Here is a 12,488-nt window from a genome sequence, read left to right on the forward strand (position 1 = left end):
AAAACAAAGAGGTTAGAAGAGCATCCATTGTGTATACAGTGCTATGTAAGTGTTAACACGGTGTTGTTACCCAGAAGGAATATGGGGCACAGTTGTTACTACAGCAGAGCCAGGAAAAGAACCCAGGCAGGCTGGTCCCGGGGACAGTGCTCTTTAGAGGGTTTTTTTTTCCTTTTTATTTATTTATTTTAATCATTTTTACGTTTACTCACATGTGTATACATTGTTTGGGACTACCTCTCCCCCTCCCGCTTTAGAGGTTTTAACATCAGGTTATGTTGCTAACACTGAATACTCTTCTATGTACCAGGATTACGGGCTTTTTTCCCCCCTTCCTTCTTCTTTTGTGGCACTGGGGATAGAACCCAGAGTCTCACGAATACTAAGCAAGCACTTTACTTCTGAGCCACACCCTCAGCACTTGCAGGCATTTTTTAAAATACTACTTCATTTTAACCTCATGAAAACCTTATATCACCATTTTACAGAGATGAAAACCATATGTGCTAGGTAGTTCCTGGCAGTGAGGACACCGTGGTGATGAAGATGTGAGTGCTAACCTATAGGAATTTACAGGTTTAGAGCCTCTGCAGGACTTATTCAAAGGCACAAGGGTTGGATACAAACTCAAGGCTAAATGCTCTCTTCACTCTGCCCACATGTCATGGCATTAAAACAGGGAGTTTCTGTTTCCTCAACAGATGAGGAGATTAGAGATTTTTGGGAGGTAGGAAATCTGTGCACAACAGGTCCAGTCTCTCTGGGATTTGTGGCCATCTTAATCCTTCATATGCCCAAAGTTTTCAACAGCCTAGAAGCATTTCTCCCCTAGTAATATACTTTACCATGAACTGGGAAGAAGGAATGAGAAACTAATATCCACTTAAAATTGTTTTAAATATACTCTGGAGTGAAGACTGCAATAATCTGAAATATGGAGTCTGGTATACAGGTGCTTAATAAATTATATGTATGTTCATGATACATCAAATAAATAAATTGTATGTATAAAATCCACACATACACATACACCTACAAACACATACATTTATTTCTAATTCTGCCTAGGAATCTGATGGCAGAAGTCTGAAGATTTTCCCTAAACTCACTGACTGATTCCACCCAGAGCATTCAGATAGATGGACCTGCAGAATCAAATTGAAAAAACGTGGAAGTTGTAGGTGTCAGCAGCTCAAGCTTTCTCAGACATATTTTGGGAGGTGACAGCTGCTTTCCTTCCCACGGAGGCGTGGCCTATACTACTCATAATTATACCTCCCAGTGAAGTTGACAGAATCTGTTCCTGATCTCATTTTCGATTTACTGTTTCAAGATTTCATCCTCTATGTGTTCTGTAAATGCATGGATATATCACTGCTGCTGAATAAAATCACAAAATCCTAAGGTGCAAGGCTTGGCTATTCTTTTGAGAAATAAAATTGCATTCAAATGGACTTTTGACCATAGAATAAGTTCAAAACAAATAAAGAAGAAAAGTTTGAATTTAGAAAAATCCCACTAATAAATTAATGATTTAAGAAATCTTTGAGAAGCTGGGTGCTATGGCTCACTCCTGAATTTTTAGCTATTCTAGAGGTGGAAATTAGGAAAATCGCAGTTTGAGGCTAGCTTGGGCAAAATCTTTGTGAGACCCCACCTCAGTCAATAAAGGGGTGCATACCTGACAGCACAGCTACACAGGAGGCATAAGCAGGAGGATTATGCTTCAGGCTAGACTAAACAAACAATTTAAGACCCTATTAGAAAAATAACTAAAGCAAAAAAGGGCTGGGGGTATGGCACAAGTGGAAGAGTACCTGCCTAGCAAGCTTGAGACCCTGTGTTCAAACTGCTCCCTCAAAAAAAAATCTTTGAGAGAGAAATAAGCACACTGAGTTGGGGAATCCCTGTTCAGATCTGCTTGAAACCTGAAGTATAATTTCAATATGAACTCAAAACTCACAGATTGTAGCATCTTTCATATTACCATAACAAAACAATATGAGTTTATTAAAACATTACAGTCTGTGCAATCTTGACTGAAAAGTTAAGCTGATTATTCTGATCAGAATTAGCAGATGAAGAAGGTTCAAGGTGACGTGCAAGGCATCAATTAGGCTAAGAATCTTTAAATGCTCCACTTTGATATAAAGTTAACAGCTGATAGCACTAGGGTATCCAAAGTTTTTATGCCACAATAGTATTTGCAGGTTAAGTTCCTAACAGAAGCACGTCCATGCCATAATGTAGCTATCAGGGAACAGCACAGACTTACTGTCAGGTGAGGTATCATGCTAATCTCTCTGGCCAATCCTGGGTTTTGGTACTCTCAGCTAACTCATTTTCCTCTGCGATCTTTAAGGGAAGATCTGCCCTGTCAGGACGGCCTCTCCTAGTTCTACCCTTTCTTTCCTTGCTTTCTTTGGCACATGGAGTCTCCTCCTTCTCCCTCTCTCCCTCTCTCCTTCCTCTATGACTTGATATATAGTAATCCCCTTTATCTGTAAGATACATGTTCCAAGACCCTCCCCCCCATCCCTACAGTGAATGCCTGAAACCATGGATAGTACTAAACTCTCTCTATATTGTTTTTTCCTATACATATTTACATATGATAAACTTCAGCTTATAAATTTTATAATTATAATTTTATAATTAGGTGCAATAAGAAATTGGCAACAATAAAAAATCAGAATAATTACAACATACTATAATAAAGTTATATGAATGTGATCTTGCTCTTTCTCAAAATACAAATTATGTATGTATGTGTGATGATACAATGCCTATGTGATGGGATGAGGTGAGGTAAATGGTACAGGCACTGGGACACAGCATTTCTACCATGTAAGGGTTACTGGAACACAAGCACTGTAATACCCTGAAAGTTGATCTGATAACTGTGACAGTGACTAGATGACTAATGGGTAGGTAATGTATATGCATGGATATAGTGGACAAAGGAATGGGTCAAATCCTGGGCAGGATGGAGCCAGACAGATTGAGATGGCATCACACTACTCTGAGTGGATACAATTTAAAAGTTACGAATTGCTTATACTAGGCCTTTCCATTTAGTATTTTGGACAATGGGTAACTGAAATTGCAGAAAGTGAAACCTCAGATAAGGGGGACTCCTGTATATATGATCAGCAACTTAGGGAAGTACCCTTATATCAAAACTAAGTAGTTTATTTCTACTGATATGATTATTTTTCAGGTTTGCTGGTGGTTCATGCCTGTAATCCTAGCTACTCAGGAGGCAAAGATCAGGCAAATAGTTTGCGAGACCCTATCTCGACAACATCTAACACATGAGGGCAGGTAAAGTGGCTCAAGTGGTACAGCACCTACCTAGCAAGCATGAAGCCCTGAGTTCAACCTCAGTACCATCAAAAAAAAAAAAAAAGGTAAAAATCTGTATAATTTGCAAACAACCTGTACCATCTCACTGCTCTCATCAGGGAAAGGTACAAGAAGGGGCTGTCATAGAATTGATCGTACCTGAGAGTCTGGAACACCTTCAGCTTCTGTCACATTTACGTGCTTATCACTGTTTTCATCATCTTGTTCGACTGTTTAAAAAAAAACAATATTTTAAACTTTTTTTAAATGTACCATCATAAGAAAATGTTTTCAGTAGCTTTCTTTCTGATACCAACTTTGCAAGAAAAAAATATTAGGCAGATTCATAAAATGTAAGTAATGGCTCCTTTTTTTGATATTCACATGAAAAGGAAAGTATAGCCCTGGGAATTTTTCATGTACATTATCTCATCTATTAAAGGCAGTGGGAAAAGTTAATCTCACCTCTCCTCTTCAAGTAGACCCATCCTAACATCAGATTGTGCTGTATCAATGGGGAGTCTAGGTACACATAAAGGTTTCAATTCAGTTGTGGGGAGTGGGGTCTCCTGGCTAGTAGTATAAATGTCATATTATAAAGGAGGCACAGTATTTTATATCTTGGTTGCTTAGTGCACTGCTACCTCAAAGTTCCAAACTCTACAGTCTTGAATCTACCTCTCCCCTCCCCAGCAGCTATCTGTCCAAATCCTCATCACCTTTTCCTCAGTTATAATAACATAAAACCTTCATTCCAGCCTCCTCCTTATCCAACTGAGCTTGGGCACAACTGCTAAAATAATCAGTCTCAAAAAATATTTTAAAATAGAGCATGTGCCAGGCTCTAGCCTATGTATTACTTATCTTAGTAAGTCTGAACTTCTGCCCATCACTGAACAGCTTCCTGAAACTCTCCAGCTTCCTCTGAATCTCCATCTTCACACTGACATTCAACAACAAAATATATTTTACATAACTCTGATCCAAGCATGATGACTAGATTGTTTTTTCTAATTTGCTGTGTCTTTTAACAAATACTTAGGGGTCATCTCCCATGTACTGGCACTGTACATGGCACTGGGTTTATCCCTGTGAACAAGACAGAAAAACTCTATGAAGTACAGATATTACCTGCGGGAAACAGTCAATAACAGCTGCTATAAGTAGAAGTAACAATTTTAAAAAATAAGATGGGTCATTCACCAGTGTCTCAAGCCTATAATCTTAGGTACTTAGGAGGCTGAAATCTGGATGACAGAGGTTCAAGGCTAGCCCAGGCAAATAGTTCATGAGACCCCTATCACCAAAATAACCAGAGCAAAATGATAAGAGTGTGGCTCAAGTGGTAGAGTACCTGTTTTGCAAGTTCAAAGCCCTGAGTTCATCAAAAACCAAAAAACAAAAAAAGATGAAATTAAAAGTTACAATAAGGTCCTTAAACAAACAATTAGGGAAATGGCAGAGAAGACCAAATGGGGGGCTCATTTTAAAGAGGAAGCCATGGGTGGTGCTTCTCTGAAGTGTTATTTGAAGACCTGAAGGTTGAGCTGGAGCTTCCCATGGCAGGAGATAGTGACATGTGACAAGGCTGCAGAGAGTATAGAGCACTGCAAGTTCACATTTGACTCAAAGAACAACCAGAGCCACTAAAGAATTTTACATCAGAAATTGCATGATTTGATGCATATGTTCTCGAGTTGTTTCTGGCTTCTTTGTGGAGAACAGACTGCAGAAGCAAGTGCAAGCATGGAAACTAGTTAGCTGACTATTGCTACCATGTTCCCTAGAGATGACAGTGACTGAGACCAGGGAGGTGGCAATGAGTAGGAGAAACACTGAGGACTATTTTTTTAATTTAATTTAATTTATTTTATGGCAAAATGAAGACAACTTGCCCATGAGCTGACTATGGGGAAAAAAGGAGAAGAGGGAGAGTGGGCAATTAGTGACCATCCTAAGCAGAATTAAGTCCTTCCTTGTATCCACCACAACATTTGTCCTTTTTGTCCTCTTCATCAAAAGCAGGCCAACCTAGCTGATGGGGAGGTCACCTGCTGCACTTACGGATTCAGTTTGCAGTATTTTGTGTACTTTTAAACATTATGCACTCCACTCTGCATTTTTTATAATATCATTTCATGTGCCTTTTGCTTTTGTGTGTCTTTCCTGCCTGCTGTGCACTGAGCCCACCTACAGTGCTGTGCATACAGTACCCTCTGCAAATGCTAACTGGAGTGAACAATGCATCCATAAGTGGCCAGAATGGCTCTACTTGACTACACCTACTTATATAATAAGCTACTTCTTTTATAACTATTTATAAAAAGGGGAGGGAGGTAAATTCTATCAAACTCCTCAGATAACTAAGATAACACCTACCCACTGAGCATCTATAGGCAAGGTAGAACAGTGGAAGTGGGGAGAAGCTTTTCTTCTGTTTCAGCAAAAAGTTCCATTCATGCTTGTTCAAAGGGGGTCCCCTGTTGCTACTGTTGCCCTTTCAGAAGGAAATTTAAGAATAAAGAAAAACACTCATGCTTTCTTTGAAAAACTAGAGGCTAGAATATAAAAGGAAAAATAAAATCCAGAATGACATCCTAAACTCTACTTTAAAATGCAATTGGCTCTAAAAGTAAGGAGCCCTACTCAACCAATTGAAATAATACAAGAACTCTCACCCTGCAGGTCAAGGCAACAATACACCAAGGTAGGATCATTTCATATGAGACCAACTGTACTTTGATACTTAATTTGTGTTTTATTTAATTTTTTGCTGTTTCAAGTTTTAGTTTCCATGAATAATAAATAAAATTAAACTTTGGAATATTTTAGCCCACTAAAGTCATGCTTTTGCTTTGTTTTGTTTTTTAAACAAACAAACAAAAAAACCAATGTTCTGGAGTATAAGCATATTTTTTTCTTACCTTACTAAACCGGGAAATAGAACAGTCAGGACAGTGAGTAACAATTTCAGAACTGAAAGTTAACACTATTTTTTTCAGATCTAGGCATAATTCTTAATGCATAAAAATAGATTTAAAGGAGGAATATATGAGCATAAAAGCATACTTAGGATGAAACGTTCAACCATGTTTTTCTAGCTCATCCCCAACAGCCAAGGCTACATTTATTTATTTATTTATTTATTTAATTTATTTTGCAGTGCTGAGGATCAAATTTAGAACCTCATATACACTAGGCAAGCACTCCACCACTGCACTTCACTCCCAGGCTTCCAATTCAACATTTACTGTCACATCTGTTTTTCAGCATTACACTTAAATTAGCAAAGTGAGAATCAGAAAGGGAAGTTAAGAGAGCTGGCAAAGGTACCTCACTATCTCAATCTGCTTACTGGGGAGACTGTCCATGTTCTGCTGGGCTCTCAACCTCAATATCCCAAGGATATTACAAGTAATCTTACTTTCTTGGAAATACTGAAAAATCATAACTCCTAGGGTACCTTTTAGCCAATGGTTCATATATACTTCTTGGGAACCAAAATATATTTATCGTGGACTCCCAAGGACTTATGATCAGCCCCATAAAGTCCCAGGCATGAAACACAAAGTTGGAATCTAAAAGGGAGTGTTCTACTGACCCTTTAACACATTGATTAATGCCAAGGAACAAATTAGGCGCACTTCTCCATGCCTTCTAATGGTGAGGTTCATGTGGTGGGAGGAGGAAGCAGTTATTTAGATTGTGGGCTTAATTTTTCTTTTATCTGATCAAATAAGGGTAGGTCGGCGAAAATATCCTACATAAATATTGGTTCTGGGACAGTTCCCTCCAGCAGAACACGTACACAGGAATGACAGCTTTTAGGACCAGAGAGGCTAGAAGCCTCAATCCCTGCCAACACAAACCATCCCTTATCTCTCCACTCAGAGTCTAAAAGCAAGAAACAGTCTTTGAAAATAGCTTGCCATAAGAAAAACACAAGTATAAGATCCAGGGTATGTACTCTGAATAGAGAACACTAAAGCCCACATGAGAACTGACAATATATGAATTAATTAGCACTAATTCACACAAGAGAATCTAGTTTAAATGCATCCATTTGCAAATTAGCCAAGAGGGATTCAGGATGAGCTATAGCTGACAGCCTCCTAGGATCTCCAAGCTTGCCTTAATATCACAACCTTGTTGCCTCAGGAACAACAGGTTCTCTTTCCCCTTAACTTACTAGGATGGAGATTAAGAAAATTCTCCCAGTAACTCCATTAACATTACTTAAACAAAGAAAATGGGACTCATGTCCTTTCCAAATGATGCTTATTTAATTTATGATCCATTTTGCAAAAACAATTTGTGTGAGAGCCACACTAACAGAAACATTAAACACAATGATTAAATGCACCATAGTTCCTTTAGTCAATCTATTAAAGAAGCAACTTATAAACCAATGAAAAAGTTTCCTACAGACAGAAATTTGGCTTCAAGTCTCTATGTTAGAAGAGAGCAAATACAGGTTAAAAAAAAAATAACCTGTTGGGTACTTTGCCAAGAACTTAAGATCTGGTAACACAATCTTTCATCTGTATGGCATCTTCTTTCAGAGAGAAAGCCCTTTCCTAAAAGGGCCTCATCTTACATTCACCTGAAGAACTCAGCAGGTAAAATCATTCCCACTTCACAAGAGGAAATGGACTAGTAAGGTGATGTTCCCTGTCCTTGTCCCTCTGTGACTGTTCACCTCTGCCTCGGTGAAGGAGGTAGCCAATACATTAGTCTGATCTTTCTTTATTCTTGTGTGTGTGTGTGTGTGTGTGTTGTTTTTTGTTTGTTTCTGTTTTTTGTTGTTGAGACAGGGTTACACTATGTAGCTTAGGCTGGTCTTGAATTCTCAATCCTCTATTGTGGCATTCCAAGCTCGAGGATTACAGTCATGCACCGCCAGTCCAGTGCTCTTCATGTGGATCTTGATGAGGAGCTCTTTTCAATTTCTTTTTGTTTTTAATGAAATAGAACAAAACATAATGAAAAAAAGTTGAAAAAAGAATTAAAATCAACATGTATCACAACTAGTATTTTTCACAAGTGGAGGAGATATGTACCCGGTCAGGATCATGTGTTCTTTGGGTTGTAGACATAAAAAAAAAAGTGAGGCAAACACTGCAGTGTTTCCAGGCCCCCAGGAGGCAGATCTGGTTCCTTGCTATGTAAATAATCAGCTGGTTTTTGTACCATCCTGGAGAGGGGTCATAATATTTATTTTAGTAGCTCCTCAACAACACGCCCTGCATGTTCCACGAGGAACACACTCCTCATGAAAGGAGGGCAGCAAGGGCAAAAGAATGGCTCAGAGCGCAGATGCCCATCTGTCACCACACAGAGCAACAGATGCTTCCAAACGCTCGAGTCCCTTCTCGTCTTTACAACCCTTCACCTCATCACTGAGTTTTGTTACTTTGGTGTGGAAATTTGAAAATTAGGGGTCAGTATTCACCATCCAATCACTCCATGTAGTGTTGTAGTCTGACCTGGAGAGAGCCACTGGGCCTCCTCTCTCAACACTGATCAGTGATGGTGGCATTAAGATTTGGCCCTAATACAACCTGTCCAGTCATTCAGCTGAACTGGAGGCTGTTGATTTAAAGGTCTCTTTTCAGGCCAGACATGGTGGCTCAATCTGTATTCTCAACTAGTTAGGAAGTAGAGATAGGAGGATCACAGTTTGAGACCAACTATGGCAAAAAAAAAAAAAAAAAAAGTTAGTGATTGAGACTATCTCAAAGAACAAGCTGGCTCACACCTGTAATTCCAGCTACACAGGAGACCTAAGTCGGAGGACTGAGGTCAAAGGTCAGCCTTGGGCAAAATGTATGAGACCATCTCTGAAAAATAACAGAAGCAAAAAGGGTTGGGGTGGGTGGCTGTAGTGGACAGCACCTACTTAACAGTGCAAGGCCATGAGCTCAAAACCCCAACACTACAAAAACAATAAAAACAAAACCCCTCTTTTCTGTGTCCTTTTACAATCCTGGAACCTTTTGAAAATGAAAGCTTTCCTTGGGCTTCCTTTCCTTTCTCTCTCTTTCCTTGGTAACCTTATCTGCTACTTTGGTGTCAACTTCCACTGCTACATGGGTTGTTCCCAGACCTGGGTCTCATTTCTGCCCTCCTCTGTGAGGTCCAGGCCCACACTGCCTGTCACACACTGAACATTTCATTTCACACATCAGGACACATCAGCTTTACACAAACTGCTATGACAGTGTGGCAGCACAACCTGTCTTTGAAATGGTTACTCCTCTACTTAATAGGGAGCAAGGCCACCAAGCTCTGGAGTCCTATGTACCACCTTTGATCTGTTCCTTCTGGGCTATGTTGTAATTAGATCGCCACCAAGCACGGAAGCTAGGAACCCTGGATATCCTCGTGGTCTTCCTTCCACTTGGCCCTTGCATCAGTCTCGCACCAAATCCTGTCACTTCTCCCTCTGCAATGTTTCTACCTTTCTTCCTCTCTGCCACTGTCACAGCTCATGACCTCATCAATTCTTACCAGGGGCTATTTTACTGTCACAGCCTCTCCCTCAACCCACTCTCTCAGCTGCCTGAGTTCTATTTCCAAAGTGGGAATGTGACCATGCCCACCCTCAAAGGCCCACTTGAGAACATGAGATTAATACCAACCCAGGTTTCACAGCCCCTCCCCCGGGTCCCTGTTCCATGTGGCTTAGCTCAGAGATGTGTAGTGTTGAAAACTTTGATACTTGAACTCCACTCTCCGACATTCAGGCTGAAGGCTAAGTAATCTGGCCTCAAACTTTCTCCCCAGTGCACCTCCCACATTTCCTGTTTCTGCCTAGGATGCCCTTGTCCTTACCTCCACCAGGTAATGTCATTCTTGTCCACGGGGCTCCCCAGCACAAATACCATCTCTTTAATGAACAGCCTGTAGAGTCCTCACTACCTGCATCCAGGGCTCTAGACAAAGGAAGAATCCTTCCTCTTGGCCTGATGTGCACTAACATTTTTTTTCCTTTAAATCTCAGTGTTGCATAGTCAGCAACATGAATGTCAGTTCTTACTAATCCACATAATGGATTTCTCAGAGGACAGAGTATATCTTCATATTCCCAAACCCTGAAAGAATTTCTAGAACACAGTGGTGCTAAGGAATGCTCTATTGAACTGAATAAAAGTAGCCAATTTAGAAAGTAATATGTATGATGCCCATTGGGGGAAGGGGCTAAAATAATGAGAAAGACTTCAAAGAAAGTGTAGATGGCTCAGATGGGAGGAGGACTGGCAGTCAAGGAGGTGAGCTGATGTAAACAGAGGTCAGTTGGAGAAAAGCTTATGAACAGGAGTAGTAGAGTACTGGTACCTACTAAGAACAAAGCTAGAAAAGTAAGCTGGGCTTTGCTGCAGTTTGGATCTGGAATGTCCTCCAAAGCCCACGTGGTAAAGGCTTAGTTTCCAGGCTGGTGCTACTGGGAGGTGGTGGAACCGTTAAGAGGAACGGCCTAATGGGGACTGTGGGACCCCAGCCTCTTACTTGCTCTGTCTTCCACCTCCCAACCACAGGTGAGTGGTTCTGCTCCTCTCCATGTTTCCATAATGATGTGCTGCCTTACCACAGGTAACACGCCAACTGATTATGGACTGAAACTTGTAAAACGTGGGCATCTCTGGCTTATAGTGATAGAAAGCTGACTTGGACAGTCTTGGAAGTTAGGCTGAGGAACTTGGAAATCATTTAATAGCAAGCGCAGTGGCGCGAACAAAGGAGATGCTATCACTATACCATGTGCTGGAGCTCTTGGCTCTTCCTGCACATCACAAACTCTTTTTTTTTTAAAGGGAGTCATAGAGTGCACACTGACACTTACCCTTTAACTTTTACTAAACACACATGTGGATTTCTCTATCTCATATAGTCTTCCACATATCCCTCTGGTCAAGGCACTGGCAAAACTGGACTGAGGTAATTGGCCACTGGGGGCAGGTTAACAATATGATGCCTCTTTAAGTCAACATGTGTTAACTATCTATTTGGTTCTTATTTAGCAGGGCTAGTGAGAAACTGAGTTTCTACTAATAAAATATGAATACCATTTCTTAGCATTTAGCAATTTACCTTTTGAGAATCATCTTGTTTGGTAAATTTCTGGACACTTTAAAAAATTTTTAATTAACTTTAATTGGCAAATTATAATTGTATATATTTTCTAATACTTTTAACTTGACATGTGTACTAAGGCGAGGCAAATCTAGTACACTAATAAAAATCATGTTGTCCAGGCTCACACATGATTTGGTTTCAGAATTATCACTAATCATCACACAAATGCCAACAAACTTAGGTTACTGGGGCTTCCTTAGTGGGCCTTGAAGAATTTACTATGTTCACTGAGAAAGCATTCCTCGTATTTCACAGTGCTACACACACACAGGAAGAAGCATTTATACATTTCTGGTAGGTAAGACCAATTTCCCTGGCCATAACATGCCTCATTTACATTTTGACAGTCGTATAATTCTTCATGTAGAAATCTTGAGTTCAATGGCATGGCATCTGTTCCCTTGTGATGTGTTAGGGCAGCAATGTATTCCTTTCCTCCATCTGAGTCCAAGCACTATTAAGATTATCTTCATTTTATAGATGGGAGAACTGAGGCTGAAAAGGCCAAACAGCTTGTCCAGAATTACATAGGCAGTCAGTGGAGGAAAGTTAAGTACCGGGGTCTGACTATCTGTACCAACAGGCTAAAAAAATTAAATTCTCTAAAATGAATTGAACAGGAATGAGGCTGAAAACTAGGAAGCCAGGAGGTTTACTGCCAGCAGTTGAAGAACTGACTTGAGCTTCTTAGTAGGACTTCAGTCTCTGAAAATTAGAGCTATATGACTTAACATACTTTTAAAGTGCTCCTCCCCACTCCCTATCCCTAAAACTTTCAGTGGCTTCCAAACCATGGATTCCTACAGAGCAGATAAAAAATGCTGCTGCATGAAAGACATGTATTACCACTAACATTTGAAACCCACTGCACTCAGACAAGACAATACATCCACAGGAGGAGACTGAAGTCCGAAGTAATGGACAAGCTCTCATGTCTCCCAGCAGAAACCCCACACTTCACACGCTTGTTTGTAGTGCCCTGAGCCGAGAGAAGGGCAAGAGGCATC

General features: G+C 40.2%; 1 protein-coding gene across 4 annotated transcripts in view; it reads right to left on the reverse strand.

Moving 5' to 3' along the window:
- Rapgef5 (Rap guanine nucleotide exchange factor 5) overlaps nucleotides 1-12,488 on the reverse strand; it is a 229,622-nt gene that overhangs the window by 113,906 nt on the left and 103,228 nt on the right. For 3 of the 4 annotated variants that reach the window (XM_074065141.1, XM_074065142.1, XM_074065143.1), the window contains exon 8: nucleotides 3,505-3,575. In XM_074065141.1, the coding sequence (XP_073921242.1) occupies nucleotides 3,505-3,575 (71 nt within the window). Of the gene's footprint in view, nucleotides 1-3,504; nucleotides 3,576-3,810; nucleotides 4,236-12,488 lie in introns of those variants that run through there. The other variant, XM_020177532.2, reaches the window with a different exon arrangement.

This window comes from Castor canadensis, chromosome 2 (genome assembly GCF_047511655.1).
Source record: "Castor canadensis chromosome 2, mCasCan1.hap1v2, whole genome shotgun sequence".
Lineage (NCBI taxonomy): Eukaryota > Metazoa > Chordata > Mammalia > Rodentia > Castoridae > Castor > Castor canadensis.